This window comes from Mastacembelus armatus, chromosome 20, assembly GCF_900324485.2.
Source record: "Mastacembelus armatus chromosome 20, fMasArm1.2, whole genome shotgun sequence".
NCBI lineage: Eukaryota > Metazoa > Chordata > Actinopteri > Synbranchiformes > Mastacembelidae > Mastacembelus > Mastacembelus armatus.
The window spans coordinates 18,013,086-18,036,897 of NC_046652.1; the positions used below are offsets into that span (position 1 = coordinate 18,013,086).

Below are 23,812 nucleotides of genomic sequence, written 5' to 3' on the forward strand. Positions count from 1 at the left end.
AGCCTCCAAAGTCACATTGTTGAAGCTAAATTCCTCCGTGTGTCAGACCATGTCTCATAGCAGTAGATTCAGATTTACTTTGATATATGAAATACTACATACTGACTGAATGGCAGAAATTGTATCTATAAGTGTACAAATGTAAAAACAAAATGTGTAAAAGATGCAGACAAAGATGAGAGAGAGATTCTGAACTATGTACATATGGTGTATATTTAAGTGTATGAAGAATTGCTACTACTATGGTCTGTACATTTCACTTCAGTAACAAATAAAAAGTGAATGTTTGTACTGTATATGTGAATAAAACGACAAGATCTTGTCATTTTTATCTGGTTTTAACAGTTTTTGGATTGAAGTAATGGAGAACAATAAATGAAAACACACACACACACACACCTACACACCTACAAATCAAAAAATGAGGTGACAAATACCCAGAGAAAAATAGGTGTCCCTCCTCCCGTCTGTCCCAGGGGAAATCCAAGGGGAAATGGTTATCTCTGTTAGACTCAGTGGCAGGTGTCACAGAGACCAGCCACCAAATTAGCCTGGAGGAAGAGGGAGCGAGGAAGAAGGGGTGGGGGGTATGCTTCCTCAGCAGCAGCCACCCTTACCCCTAAGGCCATGAAGTCTTGTGTGTGCTCTACAATAAACATCATAATTGACAATTTGCTCCAGTGGCTGGTCGCAGCCAGTCGGCTGAAGTCTAATGAGTGAGGACGGAAAACGCCACAGAATAGACAAAGTTGGCTTAGACACAAATACTGCACTCACATGGACGATGCCTACTGTTCTCTAATATGATAAATATGATTAAGCCTTAAAGGCACCGGTCCTTTTTTTAACAAATGACCTTCCTAAACAGCTAAACAATACGCTGAGAGCTCCCTGTTGGTTTGTCACTACTAAACATAAATATACATATACAGGGGCGGTTCTAGACCCTTTTTAGGGGGGCCTTTAGCCCTCCTGTCTGTCGTTGTCGACGCAACAACAGTCAGGGCTGAGCCCCCCTGAGGATGAAATCCTAGAACCGCCCCTGTATATGTGTATAAATTAGATCCAACAGAACCCAATGTCTTTTCCATGCCAAATGTTTGAATATGTTACAATGGGAAAAGTTCAGCTGCAGATAATAAAGTTAATTAATTAAAATGAACGAGTTGTATTTAGCTGCTTTGAATAAAACAGAGCTGTCAGTGTTATTAGATCTATTGTGGAGGAAGGTCCAGAATCTGCTAATCTATACACATTTAACTGAAATCATCCTTTGTTTTAATAAAAATATGTGTGAGAACTTAGTGTTAACATTTCGACTGCATGCTGCCATATGGCTTCGTTAAAAATATTAAGTGTCATATCGGCTCAGTAAAATAACAGTGTTTTATCTGCCTCATTAACACCAGACTTTATTTTCCACCCAAATGAATAAAGTTAGACGCTTTTTAAATAAAAAAAGATACGTGTCTTATAGAAATGAATAGAAGTTGATCAGGGGTCTGTGTTAAATAAGATGAAAAAGACACGTCAGGGACTGGAAAAGGAAATCACACATTTTTTATTGGGAAGTGTCAGGGAGTGTGAAGACCTCACGGTAAAATATGCAAAGCAGGTCACATAATGAAGGTTTGAGGTGGATGTGATTCGCGACAATGGAGCGAAGCCTGTTCCGTTTTGTCATCCCTAAAATCTGGCATGTACTAATTTAATGTATCAATCCAAAAATCATATTTCCTTCAAGTGAGAATTCATATGTGGGGCACAGAATCCTACTTTGTACATGCAGATTAAAATGACACTGGTATCAGCGGGCGCAAGATTGAGTTCCCTGAATGAAACGGGAATAGAAATCCCGTCTGCACAGTCCACTGGAACACAATTAGTTATTTAACAAGCATTTGGAAGAGCCTCGTCGATGCTCAGACAGATAGCGTGAACGCGCCTCTTTCAGTGCGACGGTAAGGTGTTTGAATGGATTTATTACCTGTCCTCTCTCGTGCTACTTCAACGTCCACCCCGGGTCCACACAAGACAGCAACAAAAGACTGCAGCTGACAGAAGGGAGCAGCTAAACCAGCAACACGCAGGCAATAGATCAGTCCCACCTCTCTAAAGGAGCAGCTGTCTCCCGGTTATTGCTATTATTTTTAAGATGTTGCAGAAAAAGTTCGGTCCTACTGTAAACACGGAACAAAGCGGAGTTACAGCGTCACTGGGTCGAAACATCCACAACAGAATCTGGAAAACTGGACTGGAAGGTCCAAAAGGTCAAGATAAGCAAAGACTCGAATCTCTGACCGGGATGTTTTTGCTCCATGATCAGAAATATTAGTTTAAATAACAGGATGAAACAGACAATGAGCCATTAACGAGCCAAGAACCTGCATCACACCGTTTTATCATTTAACCACAACATCAGAAATAAATTATGTCTTCATCAGAGAACAGCTGCCTGTGGCTGCGGGGTCAAAGGTCAAAGGTCAAAGGTCTACATCTAAACACATCGGCCTATAAACTAGGTCACAATTCACACCTCATGCAAAATGTGTGAAAGGGTCGAGCCGAGTAAACGGCTGCAAAGAAAACTGAACAAACCACATCGTCAATACAGCACAGACACGATGTTTAATGTGACCTGTACCATCAGTCACCTGTGTGTGTGTGTGTGTGTGTGTGTGTGTGTGTGTGTGTGTGTGTGTGTGTGTGTGTGTGCGTGTGTTTCATTTGCTTTATTTCTCCTGCAGCAGTGCAGGAATGTTGATGTTCCAGCCGATGGCCTGTCGGTCAAAGCCGCAGGTGAACAGGTTGCACGTCTGGTTCTCTTCGTTCCACGCGGTACAACACACCATACGCCTGTGACCCTGCACGCGCACACACGCACACACACACACACACGTTTAAAATGTTAGTTTGATGAAATGAGACTTATTTCTATATATCTACATGTCGGTGTAATAACATGCGACACTAATTAAATCCCGTAGAAAATTATCAAGGTATAATAATGGAAATGTAATAATGGAAAACGCCTCCAAAATAAAAGTTTGCAGAAATGTTTGTAGCTTTATTTTATTTTGTTATGGTCTACGAGGTGACTTCCTGTTTTTCCCAGCTCTGCTCCCTTGTCTCCCCCTGTGTGTGGTCCAGCTTCACCTGTTCCCCACTGGCTGGGGGTGGACTCTAAACACTCCTCTTCACCTCTTCACCGGTTTGTACTGTGACCTCACTGTGTTTTGGACTAACGGACTAATCCCGGTTCCTGTGTCTCATGTTCCTGAGTTGAGTTTTGCCTCTTTTGTTGTTGTTTTCACTAAGTGTCTGTTCTGTAACTTTGGGTCCAGATAAAATCATTTACAAAAACGCGACAGAACAATCCGGCCAGTAGGGGCCCAGCAGACAGGGACACATGGACGCCGGAGGAGAGACTCACTTCGGGGAAAAGGCAGCCCGTCTACGTCCCCGGTGTGTGTCGTCTCCCCCCCGGTCTCCGTCGCCAGTCCCCCGGTCTCCGTCGCCGGCTCCTCGGTCTACGTCCCCGGTCTCCGTCGCCGGCTCCACGGTCTACGTCCCCGGTCTCCATCGCAAGTCCCCCGGTCTCCGTCGCCGGCTCCTCGGTCTACGTCCCCGGTCTCCGTCGCCGGCTACACGGTCTACGTCCCCGGTCTACGTCGTCAGCCCCCCGGTCTCCGTCGCCCGGTTCTCGGTCTACGTCCCCGGTCTCCGTCGCCGGCTCCCCCGTCTACGTCTCCGACCTCCGTCGCCCGCTCCTCGGTCTACGTCCCCTGTGTCTATCGTCTCCCCCCGGTATCCGTCGCCAGTCCCCCGGTCTCCGTCGCCGGCTCCTCGGTCTACGTCCCCGGTCTCCGTCGCCGGCTCCACGGTCTACGTCCCCGGTCTCCGTCGCCGGCTCCACGGTTTACGTCCCCGGTCTACGTCGTCAGCCCCCCGGTCTCCGTCGCCCGGTTCTCGGTCTACGTCCCCGGTCTCCGTCGCCCGCTCCTCGGTCTACGTCCCCTGTGTCTATCGTCTCCCCCCGGTATCCGTCGCCAGTCCCCCGGTCTCCGTCGCCGGCTCCACGGTCTACGACACCGGCGCCCGTGCCAGTTCCCCCCTAGTCTCAAGCTCCTGGATCTCAGTGTGCCGACGGCCGCGTCCCCACTGAGGCCCCTACTCCCGCTCCTGGTCTTCCCAATACGCCACTGCATCTCCTGTTCCGAGCCTTCCAAGTAGGTCGGCCGGTCCGACCGATACCACTGCAACTCCTGTTCCTGATCTTCGTCCCAGTGGGCCGGCCGACACCGTCGACGCCACTGCTTCCCATGTTCCTGATCGACCGAGGGGCCGTCCTCCGGAACCTTCCCGGACTCCAGTTCGCCTGAGGAGCCGTCCACCAGAGCAGCCTTGGACTCTTAATCACCTGAGGGGTCGCGAACAACCCCGGATTCTATTCCGTCGGAGACGTGATCCCGGGTCATCTGGGGCATCATCGGGGCAGACCTCCAGACTCTGGTCAGGTAATCTTCCAGTACTGTCCAGTCACTGTATATGACTCCAGCTAAGCAGGTACAGTATTAGACCGTTTACTGTCTGTCCAAGGCCAGAGCTTCTGACACCGGATAATTTTACAGCGACACTCGGACGCCTTGTGGTGCTGGCATCACAAACAGAAACATTGAACCCAAACATCATCCACGACTTGCTGCAACAACACTGTACTCGTGTCCACACCAATAACATCACACTGAAGCAGTCTGGGGTCGCTAAACTAACCTAGTCAGGACATTTAAGTTAACTGAGTTTGATTAATGACGTTAATGACATGTTTCACTGAACCACTGGCTGGTTTGTCCCTTCAATAATCAGGAACTTGACCGTTAAAGTCCGTCCACTCTTGGACTATAGACAGGTGTTGCTCTCAGGTCTGACACTGGCAGGTCACAGGCGATTAGACAGCCAGCTAGGTTCACAGGTCCAATTTTGGAGTCCACTGTCTTAGTTATTAAATGCAGCAACAGAGACCCTCATGAAGACTGAATCCCAGGTTCACAACATTTAGACGTTCTCCCTGCCTCACCATACCTCACAAATGTCATAAAAATGCAAATCACAAAGAAATAATTATTAATTAATTATTAATAATCCCCTCTGGTGATAGAGACATTTACCACAAAATGACAATATTACAAAACAAACTTCTCCAGATAGCCACAACTGGATCTCCAAACAGGGTAATAGGTTTTGCGACACCTGGTGGCAGAAAGGAGAACTCTACAGTGGATTGGTGACTAATCAGAGCAGACTAGATTCAATGGGCATTAAAGACAGAGCATTTCAGATATTTGAGGCATTTTTGAAATTTATGGCCTTAAATTCTAAAAATGAAATGAAAACATGTTTAAGACGAAGGATAACCCTGCTCACACTCGTGTCTTATTTCCCCCTTTCCTTACCATTCGGTTGCTACGTGGAAGTCTGGCCAGCCTCGCTCCACTCAGGTCAAACAGTCGGACTTGTCGATTGTCGTGTGGCAGGGCGATGATCTTCTGATTGGTAGAGACGCTTATCCTGAAAGATCACATTACCTCCATGTTAAACTGGGTCCAGATTTGGGAAACTCACCCACAAAGCTGCCCAGTTCTCTTTCTCCTTTCACCTACCTGTTCACAGCTGAGTCTGTGCGGATGGTTGCTATTGGTGACCTCATGTTTTTCAGATCCCACACCTTCACGGTGCGGTCGTCACTCCCAGAAACCACGTTGTCGCTTACTGTGAACACTGCCGCCGTCACTGTGCTACAATACAAACGGAAGACAGATAAATAAATAATAAAATAATAATAATCGCCCTTGTGTGTTCAAACAGTAATCAAACACACACACACACATATGTATGTATGAAAATAACACATTTGGTTTAGAACAAGCTTCTATTGGATCATGACTGAAATGTGTTAAATGCAGAGAGCTCCAACTTTAGAGCAGAGCTGTGACGTATAGAATGGTATCATCTGCATAATAGTAAACATCACACTAGTTTGGACATTGAAAACAGAAGACAACCAAGAATTGACCCTTGTGGAACATCTGTACTTAACATTTAGTCTTAACTAGGACACTTACTGTAATAAAATATTATGTTCAGATGCTTTAGCTGTTGTAATATGGCATGATGTCAAACTTGACTGCTGAGGCGATAATATATATTTTGTGAATTTTAACTCAATTCATGTTGACATGGCATTAAGATCTAATTAGAGGACTGAACATTTTCTTCTTATAACGGCTGGGTTTCAAGGAAACTGCTGTGTTGTTACAGCCCACCTGGGAACACAAGAGGTAGATTAAGAGAACCAGGTTTATTATGGTTAAAGAGAATGACTGGTAAGTTACTTAAAGGCGTCTCTGCAAAGTCTCTGAAAGCCAAAGTCGAAAGTCCTTGTGGATGGAGACTTAGCAAGCTGGAAAGGAAGAGACGGACACACGGGGAATCATGGGACGCCTTTGCAGCTGGGGAAGTTAAGATGAGCTGGATCTCTCCTCCCAATAAAAGCCTTATAGGCCTTTCAACATTTTATTGGTGGCAGATAAAAGGTCAGATATTCCTCGTCAGCTACTGTACGCTGTGATTTAAAGATTCCAAGAACAGCTGAGAAACATGACACAAGAACATCTACCCCCATTATATTAGGACGTGACTGTTACAGTATGCAAGAAACAACTCAAGTCACACTTGTAGTATTAGCCTCTTCAATGAAATGAAACATTTTATTCCACTAAACAGACTTTGTGCAATTATGCCTTAAACTATTATGACTTAAATAGCAATAATTACTGTTAAAGCTGAAATGTTCACATCTGTTGGTCATTGTCTCACAATGTCTATTTTTTAATATTGCCTTATACTCGCTGCAGTACAGTTGGTGTTAATTGATCTAGTAATGATGGATGATGTTTTGATTATCTGTGGATTGTGGCCAGACAGAAGAGTTTTTGGAAGAACAGTTGGTAATTCCTAATTGAATCAACCCTCTATCTACATTTGTCTTGTCACTGTATTTTCAGATAGATTATAATGCTTCATTCAATGAAACAACAATGCGGCCCAGTAACAATATCCTCTTCTGTCCGTCCCAAACCGTGCAGTCCCAAATCAAGACTACAGGTCATTATCAAATGTGTAACTCTGATAAGTTTGCTTGTTTCCCTTGTTATTAAGACAAAGACACAGAGTAGCTTCTTAATGCAAGATGTGGTGGAAAACTGTCACAAAACTCACACAGGAAGGTAATAACCAAAAGTTTATCACAGCAGGACGATTCTTTGACTTGTCTTTATGCCATATTTGCTTCCTGGTTATTTTTTCACCTACCGGCACATATTCATAACATATAATTCTCTTATGTCAACTAAAGAATACGTCCTGGCACTGTAGCCTCATCCTCATCCTTCTTCCTGAGGCCTGTTGTTCATGATTGAACAATCTGACAGGTTGTTTCACTACTTATCCAGGGTGATTTACAGCGGACCCTGTGTTAAACATATCAGGTACAAAAGACTAAGAGGTTTTCACGCTCACTTTTGTTACGTTACGTGCACAAACACATGCATCACTCTCAGGTACAACCAAATGTCTCAGACAGCCATCGATGGTGTCGTGGTATTTGCCTTTAAGAGCAATTCTTCCCGTTTGCTCTCAGCTGTTTTGTCAGTACCCTGCAATTATCTGGTGGTATGAGAGAGGGTGCATGCTGCACTTTTAGCTGCCATAGTTCACTGTCAGGAAGCGTTAGATGTAATTGCCAGTGTAAAATAAGAGGCAGTTTCCCTCCAGCTCTCAACCTCTTCTGTCTATTAAACTACTCACACTCACCTCTACTGGCTGCACAGGATGGATGGGCAGATTAGACCATTCATGCCACATCACTACACTACACTGGTAATTCTGGGAGATTAGCAGAAGATATGAAAGATGATGAAGATATTAAATCTATGTAAAAATGTGCAGTTTCTTATTTAAGAAATATTGATCTAACATCGAAGTCTTTATTCACACTTTTGTTTCATCCTGTCTGGATTACTGTTCTCAGGACAGCCCTTAAAGACCTTTAGTCTAAAGCACTGCTGCTAGATTACTAACAAGCAGATTCATCTATATCATACCCATGTTGGCAAAACAGACTATACATATATATTATTTTCAATGTTTGTTCTGTTTTTTAAGAATAGAAAGCAGAAATGTGGAGAATCACGACATTTGCCCCGAGGTTTGGTACATTTGTTGCTAAATTCACGGGTGAAGGACAAGGAGGAAGGGACACTGTCGCTTTAAAGATCAGTGTTGATAGGCCTTTAGGAAGGAAGGAAAGAAAAGGAGGGGGCTGCTGTTAACTGTGAAACACTGATTGTTAATCTCATTATGCCAATTGTCTATAGGAGAGAATTAGTGTGGGATCGGTGGGAATTATACACGTTGGGCATCGCACATAATGAGCTCTATGTAATCCCTCCAACTGCAATCAAAGACTGCCAGTGTACCAGCCAGCACACACCTGTAGACATGCAAATAACATTTCACACACACACACACACACACACACACACACTTCTTATGCCTTTTAAAGAGTGCTACCATTGAAAGCCACAGACAAGCCTGACAGTCATCGTTTTTGAAATAAGCGGCTGCAATTGAGTGTTAACAGCAAGCAGAGTGCCAAATTACACAGAGTGGAGGATTAACGCAGAAACAGACAGATAAATGAACAGGAGAGCAAGGGAGAGAGAGTAGGGTAGGAAGAGAGGCAAGCTATCGAAGTGAGAAGAAGTGCTCAGTAATGAATGAGAGGCAAGTGGAGGATTTGGCTTAGAGCAATAGGGTCTGTAAATTAATGTGGCACTGTACAAGGAAGAAGGAAAAAAAAAACAACAAAGTACAGGAAGGATTCATCGACCAGTGCTGCACCACCATGTGGACAAAGTGGAGCCTGCAGCAATTAGCCATCACTCAGAAACAGGTAGTACCAGAAACAAGACACACCTTCTCTCTTGCTGGTTTAGACTCCTCATAACTGCCACTGTTTGTCTCCAAGACAGTTTTGCACACTACTGGTAACATCTTCACCAGCTCCATGATCTAGTCACCTTGAATGGTTTTCATTTAACAGATGTGTCCTGTCAAACGTTAACTGGTTATATAAAACCAGTTTAAATGAATATTTAATGGCACTAGATGCTGCATACTACTATATCATTATTATAGTATAAATATTATTATTGAGGGGGCCAGAGGAAGACTAGAAACTATTTTTGTAGAAGCTGAATAATACACAGCTCCTGGACTGGGAATACCTGCAGAAAGTGCAGAGATCTAATCCAGGTAATCAGCAGTTTAGGGAGGGGACAGTTGAACCTTGAGGACCAGAGTTAGAGACCCCTGGTGAAGAGCAAACAGCCCAGTAAACAACTGGAGCAATCACATTAGTACATAAACGAGAGTCCAGCATTACTTTAAGAAATAAAGTCAGGAACTTTGAATGTTTCCAGAGATCAGCCCCATGGTATAATTTACATATTCGTACCTAAAAGCAGCATCACCAAGGCTGGAAAGGAAGGAATTAATCTTCTACTACAGTAGCTCTTGAATCATCTGTAAGACCTCAGTTATGTTTCGACTGCTTCTCTCCCATAGATCTCTCTGAAGTCACATCAGTGGTTGCTTAACTCAAGGTGCAGCTACTGTCACGATCAAGCCAGTGACAAAAGATACGCAAAATAGTGTATGCAGTAAATTTCAGACACAGTGGGAAAATGAATATTCCTTCATAAAAGTCGAAGGGACGTGTGTCTGGTTCAGTTATCTTGTCCAGAAACACTGTAGTGCTGCGGAATGAAGACTTGCCAGCTGACTTATAACCTCAAGTGTCAGATAAAGCCTCCGCTTTTGACTTTTACTCGACGGCATGTGATGAGAGCACAGATGGATGTGGCCAAAATATTAAACATATTTTGATTTGTGTGCATCTTTTGCTCTGAACGTAATTGGCTGAGCTGTTTTATAGTGTTGTGTTACAGGTAAATAATCTCTAATGTAGGAAAGACAAACAATAAAGAGCTTAGGGTGAGTTCAGGCCTTTAACCATCAGTTAGTGATGTTTCAACCAGTAAGGAGAAGCATGTATGTGTGAGACAGAGTGAGAGACAGACTGACTCAGTGTGTCCCTGGAAGACGTTGACAGAGTGGATGGATGGGTCTCTAAAGTCCCACAGTCTGAAGGTGGTATCTCTGGATGAGGTGACCACCAGCCGCTGAGTTGGGTGGGTACAGCAGTGGGTCAGCTCCTGGTCATGGCCTGCAACAAGACAGGTTTACAATAGAAAAGAAAACATCAGGGCTGGGTGTAAACCCAGCCCCTTGTTCCTTCCTGGCCTACACACTATCCCCTATACATGTAACGGGCGCTAGTTCACTTAATAATAGTCGCAGCAGACAGATGTTTATTTCACATAAACCTTCATTGCTCATCATCATCATCATGTCATTTTCAGCAGTAATAACTATAAAATGCAGAAATGTCATGAGCACCACTTTTTAATTCCATTGTTGAATTTTCACTCTATAGTGGATAAATTACACTGAGAATTCAGAGGGTGAAATCAAACAGCAGACAGTAAATGTAATAAATAGGCAGTGATATTTCATCTGGCTAATGCCCAAAGAGGCTTTGTGTTTGTGAAATTAATGATTTCTCATTTGAGGCACAATCCTAAGCAGGAGAAACGGGCCGATCGAGACATATTTTAAAGGATCGGTAAAATAAAACCACTCAAATGCCAACCCATCTTTATCTTTCCTCTAGTCCTGAGCTGCTCTGCTTGTCTGTCTCCCTCTTCTCTCTGTGCAGAGAGGAGGTGATATTGTACTCGAGCCTGCCACACTGCTTGTCATACATGTGTGCAACAATCTTCCAGTAAAGGAGACGAGTCATTTATCCAACAGCTGCCGAACAAACAGCATTAGTATATTTCTTTAATGAACCTAACCTTTAGTGGTTCTAAAAGACACTTAAGAAGATTAACTTCCCAGGCCTAAACTGACCCATGAGCACTTTTAAGGCAGGTCAAGGATCGTAATCAGGGTGATAAATCCTCTGACTCTATTGTGGTAACACTCAACAACCATGAGCTCCTCTGAACATCTGAATCTTAAGAAGTCAATCTTAACCATGACGTCTTTAGAAAGGTTAACATCTAATGTCTGCTAAAGCAACATCTGGAAGTGCCACAGAGATATAGGGACGCAAACACTGTGTCCACTGCTACACATATGTTTCAAGCCATGACACCCACTAATGGGCCATAATTACTGATTGCTTGTGACAGTAGCAACAACACAGATGATGCAGACAGTGTTTTCTGGGTTGGATTTATGTCTATTCGCATCACCAGCTATGTAATTTGTCCATGGATGGCTGCACTATTCCATACGGCTGCATATAAATTACACAAACTACAAATTATACGCCTGATATGCAAAATGTCAACGTTCAATGTCAGTTTAGAATTAAATCTACAACACAATGAATTGAAGGGACTGTAAATATACTTCAAATATAAAAGCCTGAAAATAAAATCTAAATATGTCTAACTGTCAGCCAGTTTGACCTACCAGTAAGCGTGTGAACCAGTTCAGACGTTTCCACCTCATACAGGTTGGCAGCACGATCCCAGGAAGCCGTCACCACTTGTCGGCCTCCAACCAACCAATCGGCTGCAATCACAACTCCCTGGTGGCTCTTCAGGTTTGCTGTAGGAACCCGGATGGTGGGGACCTCGCAAGGCCCCTGGCCGTCCACCTCGCCTTCCTCCCTGTCTGATGAGTCCTGGTCATCATCACATGAAGCCTAGACAGGGATACACATCGTAGACTGATGCCTGCAGTGATATGTCATATGTCAAGACTGGAGAAGATCTATACAGCTACTCACGGTGACATCTGGTGATGGCTGCGGGGCAGGAAGCTGCACCATGTAACGCCAGATATGAGCAGTTTGGTCACCAGAGGCTGCACAGACAGATAAATATTCATACAATGCAGCCAAGTAAACAAAATAAACACGTGTATTTAAATGATTACCTGTGAGGGCCATCTGCTCTGTAGGGTGGAACTTGATGGAGTTGACTGTGGGTAACATGTGCACAAGTTAAATCAAGCATTAACGTCCATGCACACAAATGTTGACGTACAGTCAGATGTCTTAAATTTAATGCCACTGAGCACTGGGCTCAACTGTCTGTGTTTTCATATTTTCATATTGTCATTACCAGTCATGCCAAAAGACAATCGGTTCAGTTGGGCTGTGGAGTGAGGGTGAAGTAACGTTCTCTCTTATCACACACTGACAACGTCAACATCACTTTAGCTGCCCGAAATATAGTTTGTCTGCAGTAGTGTCCTCTAGTGAATGAATGACGGACATAAGCTGTAAATAATTACTGGTATTTACTGTATATTTACATGTTTGCAAATCATTCTCCAACCTATTTCCATCAGGCCTTGCTCATTATAATCACACCTGTCACTTAGGGACAGGGAGGAATTCCCACTAAGGAAAGACCTAAAAACAAGCAGCTGCAAGTAAAGGCCAGGCCCAGCAAGGGAGGACACTCACCCAACCATTAAAGATTAGAATCATCTACATTTTTATCTTAGTTTGTCCATTTACTGTTTAACCTCTGAAAATGAGGGTCACATTTAATGCATTACATTTTTTTTTTTTTGTTAAACCTGTTTGAATTAAATCTGAATTCAACATCATGAACATGAATCTCGACTGCTTCGTTTTTAATCAACTGCGGTCTAAATACCTAGGGGCCTGACTGTACATTAAAAATGTTGTAAACCTTAATATACAGACTGAGTGAATCCTGTAGAATTTATTTCATCAGACACTTTGAGCTGTTTGCATCACTGGAAAGTCTCTTTACCTGATCCTGCATGACCCGCATACTTGAGCAGACATTTCCCAGTCTCTATGCTCCACAGCAGAGCTGAGTGGTCTGTGTCACACAGGAATCAGAAGATAAATGACATTAATATTAAATCAGACACTATTCACCTAGTAGGCTGTGGAATTTGATTCAGTGGGACTAGTTTATAATCAGATTGTGCACAACATGAACCAATAAACGTGCAGCTGCAGGAAAGTTGTCTTTTTTGAAATATGGCTGTATTAGCACCACTCCTGGTCTGCATCAGATGCATCAAAGACCACAACTATGGTCTCATTTCTGCTTATTTGGACAATGCTATAATGGTGTAAAATGCACACGGCACCTTTATTCCTACTGAAAACACTGCCTGGTTTGTTAGCTGCATGAAAAAATAAATACTGCTGCAATACATAGATTTCTACACTCAGTGAAGTGACTTAGTGCACCTGCTGAGGCGGTGCCCAGAACCACTGGCTGAGTTCTGGTGATGCTGAGGTCCCAGATCCCATCCCTGTGACCAACATACTCCTTGAGCAGCTGGCACAAATCCCGGGATCCTGTGGTGGCTTTGAAACTGGACACAATCTGAACAGGGAGAGATGACGGGTGGATGGCACCAAGAGACAAAACAAGTCAAAGGGTTTGTGTGTTTTTAGCTTGAGCTCATTGTGTTTACCAATATTTGTGATGTAGATGAAAAGGTAATCATGTTTTATATTTACTGCAAGAAAAAAATGCAATTCCATAGTTTTGCACATACTTTTCCTCACCACTGTAAATGTAAGGTCCAGTCAGTCAGCACGTCTCATAGGCCAATAAAAACTATGTGTGGATGGACCAGTAATTGGTAATAATTAGTAACAAGTCTCTAAAAATAAAAAAGCTTCTCTAGTGGTCTTTTTTTATTTTTACAGCTGATGCAGGCTTCCAGATGAAGAAACTAAACTTATCACAACTTATAATCTATATGCCTGTCTGCTTGCAGTAGGCAAGCAGACAGCTGACCATGGCAATAGGTTTAGTCATTACATAGTGCTGTTAAACATCTGCTTCACTTGCATCAGACTGTGTTAATGTATGCTCTCTCATAGCATCCACTGTGTGCACATTACAGTACAACACAATCTTCTCAGTTTACTGTAATGAGAACACGATGTGCAGCAAGCAACAAGAGAACAAGAACACCTTCAGTATGGCTGCCTACAATGGTTATAGTTATAGAGGCACATGTGCAGCTGAATAAAAAATAAAGTCTAAAAGCGTTTAAGGTAGTAAATATATACTTGGAATCCCAAACAGCTCAAATATTTATGCAGATGACACATCTCATGGCTCTGTAAATTGGTTTAATACTGTAACAGTTACCAGTTACCTTGCTGGTAGAGGCTTTATAGGTTGTCTTCAGTTTCTGTGACAGCTGACTGGTACTGTGGCTCGCTGTGTGATGGAGAGACAATAGAAAAGACTAATGAATCAAATTCACCACTGAATCACAAACACCAGTTTCACTTCTGCAGTAATGGCTTCATAAAAGTGTCAAGGCTTGAAATAGCCCGCCCTGGGGGGGGGGCGAGTCAAAGCTGGATAACATCAGTTACAACATCCCAAAAAAAACGTAAATCATGATAAACAGTAGAACAGAAAAAGAGAGACACCGCTCACCATAAAAATGAGCATAACTACAGGATGTTAAAACAACACTAGCTAGCAGACCTGACCCTTTCAATTTAATCCAATTTATTTGTATAGCTCCAAATCACAATACAATCATCTCAAGGCAGTTTACAATAAAAAAAAAGAAAGAAAATCAAGAAGTGTAATTGAGGTTAAGAAACCTGAAGGAGATACTGCACCTTTTGTTTTCAGGGCACCTTTTGTGGGGTCTCCTCCCTCAATGGTCTGTCCATCTCCAGTTAGACGTTCATTCAGGGAGTCAATTTCCCGGCGTACTTTAATATTAGCACAGTAACAGGCATCAGTAAACAAACTCTCTATACACTCTGGAGCCATCTGGTTAATCAATCAGCACCTGAACATCAGTGCACATCCCCGCCCGTCACTCACATTCAAGATTTTCAATGTAGAGATTTTCAAACTCTCGCTCAATCTGCCCAAAAAGGTCAAGAAGATTGGTGCGTATGGAGAGGGGCAGTTTGGGGTCCTGGATAAACAAACAGAAGAAGGATAAACACTGGTTAAACACATAAATAGAAAGCTTTCACATAGGCCTTATTCAACCCTGCACTCTTTTTGAAGTAATAAAGCAATATATTGTATATATATATATATATATACATATATATATAGCCTTTACAAATGCTTTCACTAATAAATATGTTCAAACATTAAAATGCTGAAATAAACAAGTACAATTTTGCTTTGATAAACTGATCTTATATATTGCATAACTACTAATCAAAGAATGGTTTGAGTGACACAACTAAGCACACTACTTAAATAAACTGCAGGCAACCCACCCACCTGCTTTGTCAAACCTGCCCTGTATGTTTATGTGATTAAATCAGCCACCAAATGCACTTCTTCAAACACTGAGCTGTGTCTTAGTATACACATCTACTCCCTACTAATAACTGACTAACTACACACCAGCCAGGTTCCAAACAGCCAAAGTCAAATATTTCAAATAGATTACCTCCATGGTTAACTCTAGATACCAGCTGAGTGCCAGACTATTCACGGGACTAACATGCAAAGAGAGAACAATGAATTCAAAAGGCTCCATCTGACAGCATGCCTCGAGAGCTGCGGCTTGTTTTTACAGCCATATGAAAGACGAGGAAACCAAACACTTCACTTTCTTCTGGCACACATTCAAGACCAACAGTTTTAACCACCTGACCATTCTGCCAGGGCCACTTGTCAACACACTTGGTGAAAAGAGGTCAATTAGCAAACAGTAGGCAGCTATTATGAATTCAAAGTGGCTTAGTTAGGGCTTTAAAGCTGGTTAATAACAGCATGGAAAGTGTGTTATACAATGCATCCTATCATACAAAATATGTGTTTATGGCATAGTCTGTATGTGGAACCTGTGCCATGGGTGCTAAACTAGGTACATAAACAGAGCCTGCCTGTCTTGGCAAAAAAAAAAAGCCTGCTGAAAAGACTAATCAGACCTGGACAAGCAGACATTATTAAAAGTTGATGAGAGTCCAGACCAGTGCAAGCTGAGCTCTAGCTTTAGCGAGTGACAATTCAAGGACAGTGTCGAGCAGACAAAGTCAAGCATCACTTTATTTTGAAATTAACATTTTGATCCAAAATCTAGATCAAGAAAAAGCCACATGTATTTTTTGTGTTACTGGTTTGAGTCAACCAGTTTTATTTCCCATGACAGAAAAACATGATGATGCTATCAAACTCTTTCCAGCCACTCACTAACCCTTCGTGCAACATATCTGAACGATGACTCTCAAAAAGCCAACTCCCAAAACTTGATAACCACGATCTTCTTGATTAAATAGAAACATCTTTTCTTTTTTTAGAAGTTCAGTTGCGTGATAGTCCAACACAACTGGTTCGCATCAAGAAATGCCAGTTTGTCAAAAAGCTTACATGGGCTTCCCTTTCTAAAAGAGAGAAATTAGTTGTCAATACATAACTTGACTGCACAGATCGGCTAAAACAGGAACAGTTCGTATTCTTCAACAAATCAAACCCAGTATCCAACATGCACATCTACACTAACCAGTGTAGAGAGTGGGTGAAGAAACCACATCAGATAATAAACAAGCTGTAGATTGTATGTGAATGTTGCACCAGCAGGTAGAAAACAAAAGCAATGCCACTAAACCGGCTTGTACTATAATCTCAATGCCATCTACAGCTTCACACCACAACATAAAAAATATTAAAAATAACCAACTTTCTGGTCATGTTTTTTTTTTCTTGTAGGTCACACTAACACCTATGTTATGACATGCCTTATAGTATTCATTTTGAGTATGTGTGTGCTTAGTATGACAGAGATAAAGCATGAGTGTCTATGTATGGCCCTTACCTGTCCCTCCACCATGTCTCCTCGTTGGACCCCTGGTGGCCTCTCTTCCGTACTGTTGGTGTGCAGGATGGATAAACTGTGAGCCTTACGCTTCTGTTTGGGGTGACAGGCAGCTTGAGCAGGGCCGCTGCTGCTTCCGCCTTCCACAGGCATCCCTCCTACCTGCTGGTTGGCCCTGCCCCCTGCTCACTTCCTTTCTGAGAAGCAGTTTAGCTGCTTTTTAATGTTTGACAGGTGGGTGGGTCAGGGTGTTCAGTGATTACCACCTGCCTGCAGGTAAAAAGGACATTAAGTAGAGGACTATACCCACTGCAGGAACTTACAGGTAAAGAGCAACTCTGACCTGCTAATTCACTACATTATTATTATTATCATCTTTATTATTATCATCTCATCTGAATTTGCTGTTGCCCAGCAGTAAAGTCTAACACTGACAGCCGTGATGTGTTATCATGTGCCAGCCAACAAGCAAACATGTGCCAGACTAATAACATAAACACAAACACAAACACAATAACTAGTCTTTGCAGATCAACAGTATAAATTATACCTGCAGGATCATCTCCTCTCATATACGAAACAATACTCACCGCCGTCACTGCGTCCTGAGTCTGGATAGCATAGAAAACCTAAAAACGAAATAAGCTACGCGCTAACTCGGGTTAGTTAACTCGGGTTAGTTACCACATGTTATTGCAGCAGCTGTTAACCCAACACATCACTGAATGGGCGATGAATGGAGACGCTGAAACGATGCGGGGTTCCTAATTGAAATTCATCAGTGTGTGGCCAACGTGCCATTAACAGTGAATGATAACAGCTGTAACCTGACTGTAATCTGACAACCAGGACACTTTTTAATCAAAATATTTCTCGCTTTTAATGTGTTTACCTCAACTTCCGCATCATGTGGCTTGTTTACTCCCTTTAGGCCAATGGGCTGTCACGCCGCCGCCACGTCATCCAAGGAACAGCCCTGACGTCAGAGACAGGAGGGAAAGCTGGGTGGTCAGACCGCGGTCTCGTCTTGTCCCCGAAAACAAACACAAGTTACGCCAAGACACGTCCTTTATCTGTCCGAGTCAGGGGGAAACGTCTGTGAGTAATCGAACATTTAATCGGTTTATTTATAGGCTGCACATGCGCACTTGTGCTGTGGTCTGACAGTTTACACCCTGTTGTTGTTCGGGTACAGGGCGGAAGTCGAGCCGACCGCACGTAATTACGTCATTTAAAAACGTCACAGACGTCTTTATACGCATGCGTGGATGTACGTTTGAAAAATTAATTTAATTTTAGATTAATAAAGATACCTGAAATGAATTATTTGCAGTTGTTGACAAAGTCATACAGATTGCATCATTACACAACGTAATTATTAATTTCCCCTTTGTTTTTTTATTTTTTATAGAATAATTTATCGTATTTTTAATTCTACTTTGTTTTGCCCTTATTTCGCTTTGTCTTTAATTGAAAGCAAAAACGCTGCTGTGTTTAAACACATCCTTAAAGTTTTAAATGGAAATTATTGATAATAATAATTAAGAATTCTTCCATTGCTATTACTATTTTCTACTGTTATTGATGTAATATTACCAGAGGTGGAAGTTAAGTACATACATTTACTCAACCGCTGTACTCAGGTGCAGTTTAACTGGAGGTATGGATACAACGGGCTGGTAAAATAATGATGCATTGATACAGATTAACCTGGACTACATACATAAACCTCTGCATTGAGTACTTCTACATTTTAGGTGGACTTGGCTGAGAACATAACCATACTTTCAATGCAGCAATGCAACACAACTATGAGCTAAATACTATACCAAACCAAATAAACTGTGTAGTACTTTTCCTCCCACAGCCCAAACACATGCAGTTTGGGGTTAGGTTAACTGGCGACTTTACATTACCCAGAAGTGTGAATGTGAGTGTCAGCTGAGATTAGCTCCAGCTGCCCTGTAACCCTGGACAGCAGTGACAGGTGGAGGGAGGTCCAGCATGTTGGACAGGGATTGCACAGGGTGATGGCAGTTTGCAGTAAAGACTTGCTGTGGCGTTCTCGCTGAAAGTGCTGTTGGACCAGCAGGTCAGAGAAGGGCTGTGACATGTTCTCTGAAACATCCTTCTTCTCACAAACAACGATCCAAAGATCCTAGAGGAGTCCCCAGCACAGAGCCAGCCTTCCTGATCAGTCTGCTAGGGCCACTGGCTGCACCAACTGATGGCAGCAGACGATGTTGTACTGTTTAGGGTCTGTTCTGTCCCCCCCTCTAGAAACCCTCTGTGTTAGAGTTCCAATCCAGCCTGTTGTTGAGGTGGACTCAGGTATCTGTCGACCTCCAACACCGTTACCTCCTCTGCAGGAATGAGGATGCTCTTTGAGCTAGTGCAGACCAATGGTGTTGTTCCAACACCAAGTGGACCTGTAATCTGTCCACCGCTGACACACCCATGGAAGGTACCGTCTCAGATGAGGGTTGAAGGGTATTTGTACTACTCAGACTACTACTGTTAATTAGATATCCACAATAGTATTCCTGCTAGTAGAAAGTGTACTTCAAGATGTTCACAGGACAGTAAACTGAACAGTGAGATATGAGCTGTATTATTTATTCCTTAATATGCAAGTTCTGTGCAGAACATGTAGTAACCACATCCCTCAGAGCCAAAACTGAATAAAGAAAACTTTGGCATCAAAAGACTGAAAATCAGAAGATTGTCGTTGAAATAACCAGTAACATCCACAAAAACTAATTATTTTCAGGATAAATACTTGTTTCAATGCCAGGGTTTTATGTTTCAGTTCTGATCTCAGTGCCAAAGTTCATGTTTTAGTGCCAAAGTCCAACTGTTCAGGCTCCATAAAGGGACGAAGACTTAGTGACGTCATATCTTCCAGCTTCTGATTGGCTGAACACACCTGACCCAGGTAATCAGCAGTGGGTAGGATAAGGGAATAGCTGGAAAAAGAGGACAGTGGATCTTGCGGACCGGACTTCCTCTTAATAATCCGCAGAAAATGGGGCGTGAACTCGCTTTTTGTTGTTGACCCTGCGCAGTGTATCTTCCGATCCTGACGGGTGTGATTTCTTCCCGGGTTTTAGAAACGCCTTCTGTCCCTGTGATTGGATTTCTCTTTTGGTCACGCCATGGTGCGGGGTCTGTGGGCGGCGCTCTGGGCGTCCTGCAAGGGATCCACTGCGTTAAAGCCAGGGGTAGCCTGGACCGGCAGAGCTGCTGCAGCGAGGATCAGTCCTGTTCTTGTATCAGTCTGCGGCAGACCTATATCCAGGTAAGCCAGGACCGGTTTTTCCTAAGCGGTGGAAGCTAAAGGACAGGTGAGCCGAGCAGCTGTGTCTGTGCTATTCATAGCTGAGCTCTGCTGCAGATTAGTCTGGTCTGGATCAGCGCTGGCTGGTTCATCTGACCACTGCTCATTAACATTAAAACATTATTTCACTGTGAGGTTTCCTTTGCATTGCCTTCTGCAGCCCACCTGGTCTGAATGAAGCTAAGGAGCTGACCGCATGCAGACACTGTTTTTGGTGCTTTGCATCTTTTTGTTGAGTCGAGATTTATTTGTCGTCAGGTGTCCAACGTCGGTGCTTAGCAGAAGTTACAGTTCAATGTCTTGTTCTTTTCATCAGCAGGTGAAATCAAAAAGATGTTTTTAGTTTATACCTGATCGTCCCTGTATAGAAATGTGTCTTGTGCTGATGAATCACTTTACTGTTAGTTACTAAGAACTGAAAAATACGTCAGCACTTTGGTTCTGAGTGTAAGAAATAATAAGAGAAAATAATTTTATTCACTGTTACTGAACTTGGTGAAGACTCAAAGGTGCGTCTCAATTCACGGGACACATCTTTCAAATGCTAGATTTGAAGGCTGATCCTGTCAAAGCGTCATGACGAGGGTCAAGAAGACTCCTTCAAAAGTGGACATGCTTCTTTCCTCAGGAAACAAAGGCTGCAGTTGTTGGATCCGTCACATCCAGTTTATTGTAACATCCTTTGTGCACCGGTGACGAAAAGCAAATATCCTGAATACGAGTGCTGAATCTCTGGATCACCTTTTTAAATAGGTATAGGTTTAGTCAAATAACAATACAAGGGGTCTTAATAATCTCAAGGTGGCAGTGAGGCATCCCCCCATCCTCCAACAGACCATAAAAAATATTATCAACAGCTGGCTACAGTATTAACAATAAATTTACCAGTACCATTGTCCAACTCTGATCCACCTGTAGCTGTCACAGCTCGGCTTCAAGAGCGGAACTTCTGGACTCAATGGTAGGAGCAGAACCCATCCATCCATCATCTAGACCCCCTTAGTCCTTAACCAGGGTCCCAGGGATCAGCTGGAGCCTATCCCAGCTCTCTTTGGGTGAAAGGCAGGGGTCCACCCTGAAACAGGTCACCAGTCCATCACAGGGCCACATAGAGACAAACAACCTCACACACCTCCACTAACTAGGTCTCACTTCGGTCTACAACAGCTTTTGATGTAGATGTGGCCCCTGAGTTGAGACACAGCCCATGTCCAGTGTGTAAAGTCTTAGTTCAGCCTTCAACCACACTGCTCTATCTACTGCAACACTGAAAGCCCCCAGTTAAAAACAATACTTAGTAACTCTATGCTGTCTATGTGCACATTGTCATTTTTACAGCACAAATCTCTCGTTTTAGTGTGAAAACGTACTAAACTATTGGCTGTTGTCTGTTTGCTCCTCCTCCCTCCACCACAGCCAGGTAAGGCACCTACAGTCTGCAGTCAGCATGCCTGAGATAACCACAGACCACCTGGATGAGAAGCAGGTGCAGCTGCTGTCCGAGATGTGCATCCTCATCGATGACAACGATCACAAACTCGGAGCCGATACCAAGAAAAACTGCCACCTCAACAGCAACATTGACAAAGGTTTGTCCTCTGCTGTGCTGAACTTCATGTCTTATTTACCATGGCAGGTTTGACTTATACTAAATGTTTGTTTTTTTTGTTGTACTAGGTTTATTACACAGAGCTTTCAGCGTCTTCATTTTTAACAGCGAAGAGAAGCTGCTCTTACAGCAGAGATCTGACGCCAAAATCACTTTTCCAGGTCAGCAACAAACCATTAAACCTCTCCATCTTAAAGGCCTCCTTAGCAGTCGTAGGGAAAAGGTTTAACCGTCTCCTGTGTGTTGTGGGTTTGGGCAGGCTGCTTCACAAACACATGCTGCAGTCATCCTTTACACATGGACAGTGAGCTGGAGGAGAAGGATGCGTTAGGAGTGAGGAGAGCTGCTCAGAGGAGACTCAACGCTGAACTGGGTATATCGGTGGAGCAGGTATAACGTGCGTCACCTGGTTTCTGCAGTTATTGGGATTGAGGATCACAACAAATCCTTTCTAGAGTCTGATCTCATCCACCTTCTTGTTGCTCCTCAGGTGACACCAGATGAAATGACATATCTAACAAGAATCCACTACAAGGCCCAGTCAGATGGGGTCTGGGGAGAACATGAGATTGATTACATCCTCTTTATGCAGAAGGTAACACACTAAAGTCGGGTACAGCTACAATACCACCTGTGATTTAGCCCCAGGGATCGTTTATTCCACAGGCCCTTTATGTGACTTTGTTTTTCTTAGTGCTGCATTAAGTCCCGAATGAGTTGAGATAATAGACGGTAAACTTCTTATTTGTGTTTCTGGGAAGGATGTGGTCTTGAATCCAGACCCCAACGAGATCAAAAGCCACTGTTACGTGACCAAGGAGGAGCTGAAGGAGATGTTGGAGAAGGCCAAGCACAAGAAACTGAAGATTACACCCTGGTTCAGCCTCATTGCAGAGACATTCCTCTTCAAGTGGTGGGACAATCTGCAGAACCTCAAACAGTTCATTGACCACAACAACATCCACCGCATGTAACCCCAACCAGCAGCATGGCTGTACCTCTAGTCCTTACAGGCTGTTTGTTACAGTATTTGCCTGACTTCTGATCACAGCAGGTTCCTTAAGGTGGAAAACAAGGAAGAAACGCATGATCTCTACAGTCAAAGAACCAGAAAACGTGTTAGACTTGCTAATGTAGGACGTGATGTGGTATCTGGGAGGTTAGTAGCTCTGAGGCAATTTCATCTACACATGGAAAGTGATTCTTGTTGGGGTGTTAGGCCGGCTCAGTCCAGAGGATGTAGAAAACAAACACATCAGGTAATCTGCTCTGATCAGCTTCAGCCTGGACAGAAGACATCTGACCCTTTGGATGTTTGGCTTGGCAGAAAATCGCCTATTTTTTATAGAAACTTAAAAAGCGTGTGAGCACGAGGCATTAGAGAGAAGTGAATAGTGTACAAGTCACAACAACCACTTTTACTTTATGTCGGTGAACGATCTGTGTCTGTGTACTCTCTTACACAATAAAGTACAGTATTTGATGGTTGAATTAAATAGCTGTATTTCCATTACGGGCTTTAATCACATTAATAGATAATAATTAGAAGAATCTGCTCCAAATGAATGTATGATACCTCTAAATTTCTAGTTTCACCTTGTGACTGTATCATAGTGTTGATATGGTCAAACAGACGCGATAAAATGCTGCTTTTGTAACTTTCAAGCAGGTGGCATCAGATGTCTTTATTTTACCGTTATTATGCCAAAGGCTAATCGCATGAGGAGCAAACTACACTGTAGAACTTAAAATGTACTTTTTGACAACAAAAACCATCCACACCCACTAATCCTGAAACATCCAGGGCCTCGAGCGGTGGGCTGGAGCCAGTACCAGCTGACACCGGGTGAGAGGCA

At 43.1% G+C, this 23,812-nt stretch overlaps 2 protein-coding genes across 5 annotated transcripts; one reads left to right on the forward strand and one right to left on the reverse strand.

Moving 5' to 3' along the window:
• Window positions 1-1,542: 1,542 nt before the first annotated feature.
• Window positions 1,543-18,031, reverse strand: LOC113121346 (WD repeat-containing protein 37-like). 3 transcript variants are annotated; one of them, XM_026291714.2, is made up of 14 exons: window positions 17,903-18,031; window positions 17,011-17,280; window positions 15,054-15,150; window positions 14,843-14,938; window positions 14,362-14,426; window positions 13,436-13,574; window positions 12,984-13,055; window positions 12,133-12,177; window positions 11,984-12,060; window positions 11,665-11,899; window positions 10,207-10,348; window positions 5,661-5,795; window positions 5,454-5,568; window positions 1,543-2,864 (listed from the first exon to the last, which is right to left on the reverse strand). In XM_026291714.2, exons 2-14 carry the CDS (start codon window positions 17,161-17,163, stop codon window positions 2,733-2,735), a joined length of 1,503 nt encoding a protein of 500 aa, XP_026147499.1. In that variant the 5' UTR covers window positions 17,164-17,280; window positions 17,903-18,031; the 3' UTR covers window positions 1,543-2,732. The 3 variants fall into 3 exon arrangements, with proteins under 3 accessions (XP_026147499.1, XP_026147500.1, XP_026147498.1); XM_026291715.1 differs by lacking the exon at window positions 17,903-18,031 and adding an exon at window positions 17,695-17,893; XM_026291713.1 differs by lacking the exon at window positions 17,903-18,031 and adding an exon at window positions 17,601-17,893.
• Window positions 17,979-23,621, forward strand: idi1 (isopentenyl-diphosphate delta isomerase 1). 2 transcript variants are annotated; one of them, XM_033325766.1, is made up of 7 exons: window positions 17,979-18,108; window positions 20,121-20,308; window positions 21,764-21,936; window positions 22,025-22,117; window positions 22,216-22,346; window positions 22,447-22,551; window positions 22,718-23,621. In XM_033325766.1, exons 2-7 carry the CDS (start codon window positions 20,166-20,168, stop codon window positions 22,928-22,930), a joined length of 858 nt encoding a protein of 285 aa, XP_033181657.1. In that variant the 5' UTR covers window positions 17,979-18,108; window positions 20,121-20,165; the 3' UTR covers window positions 22,931-23,621. The 2 variants fall into 2 exon arrangements, with proteins under 2 accessions (XP_033181657.1, XP_033181658.1); XM_033325767.1 differs by lacking the exon at window positions 20,121-20,308 and having other exon boundaries at window positions 17,982-18,108.
• Window positions 23,622-23,812: the final 191 nt, after the last annotated feature.

What these genes read in the sequence shown, in the direction of transcription:
- LOC113121346 (XM_026291714.2), bottom strand. Translation starts at nt 17,163, where the DNA reads ATGCCTGTGGAAGGCGGAAGCAGCAGCGGCCCTGCTCAAGCTGCCTGT. An exon ending in CTACATTGAAAATCTTGAAT is followed by an intron (nt 14,939 to 15,053) that starts GTGAGTGACGGG and finishes CTAATATTAAAG; the next exon opens with TACGCCGGGAAATTGACTCC. An exon ending in TGCGGGTCATGCAGGATCAG is followed by an intron (nt 12,178 to 12,983) that starts GTAAAGAGACTT and finishes TGTTACCCACAG; the next exon opens with TCAACTCCATCAAGTTCCAC.
- idi1 (XM_033325766.1), top strand. Translation starts at nt 20,166, where the DNA reads ATGGTGCGGGGTCTGTGGGCGGCGCTCTGGGCGTCCTGCAAGGGATCC. An exon ending in CAACAGCAACATTGACAAAG is followed by an intron (nt 21,937 to 22,024) that starts GTTTGTCCTCTG and finishes TTGTTGTACTAG; the next exon opens with GTTTATTACACAGAGCTTTC. An exon ending in ACATCCTCTTTATGCAGAAG is followed by an intron (nt 22,552 to 22,717) that starts GTAACACACTAA and finishes GTTTCTGGGAAG; the next exon opens with GATGTGGTCTTGAATCCAGA.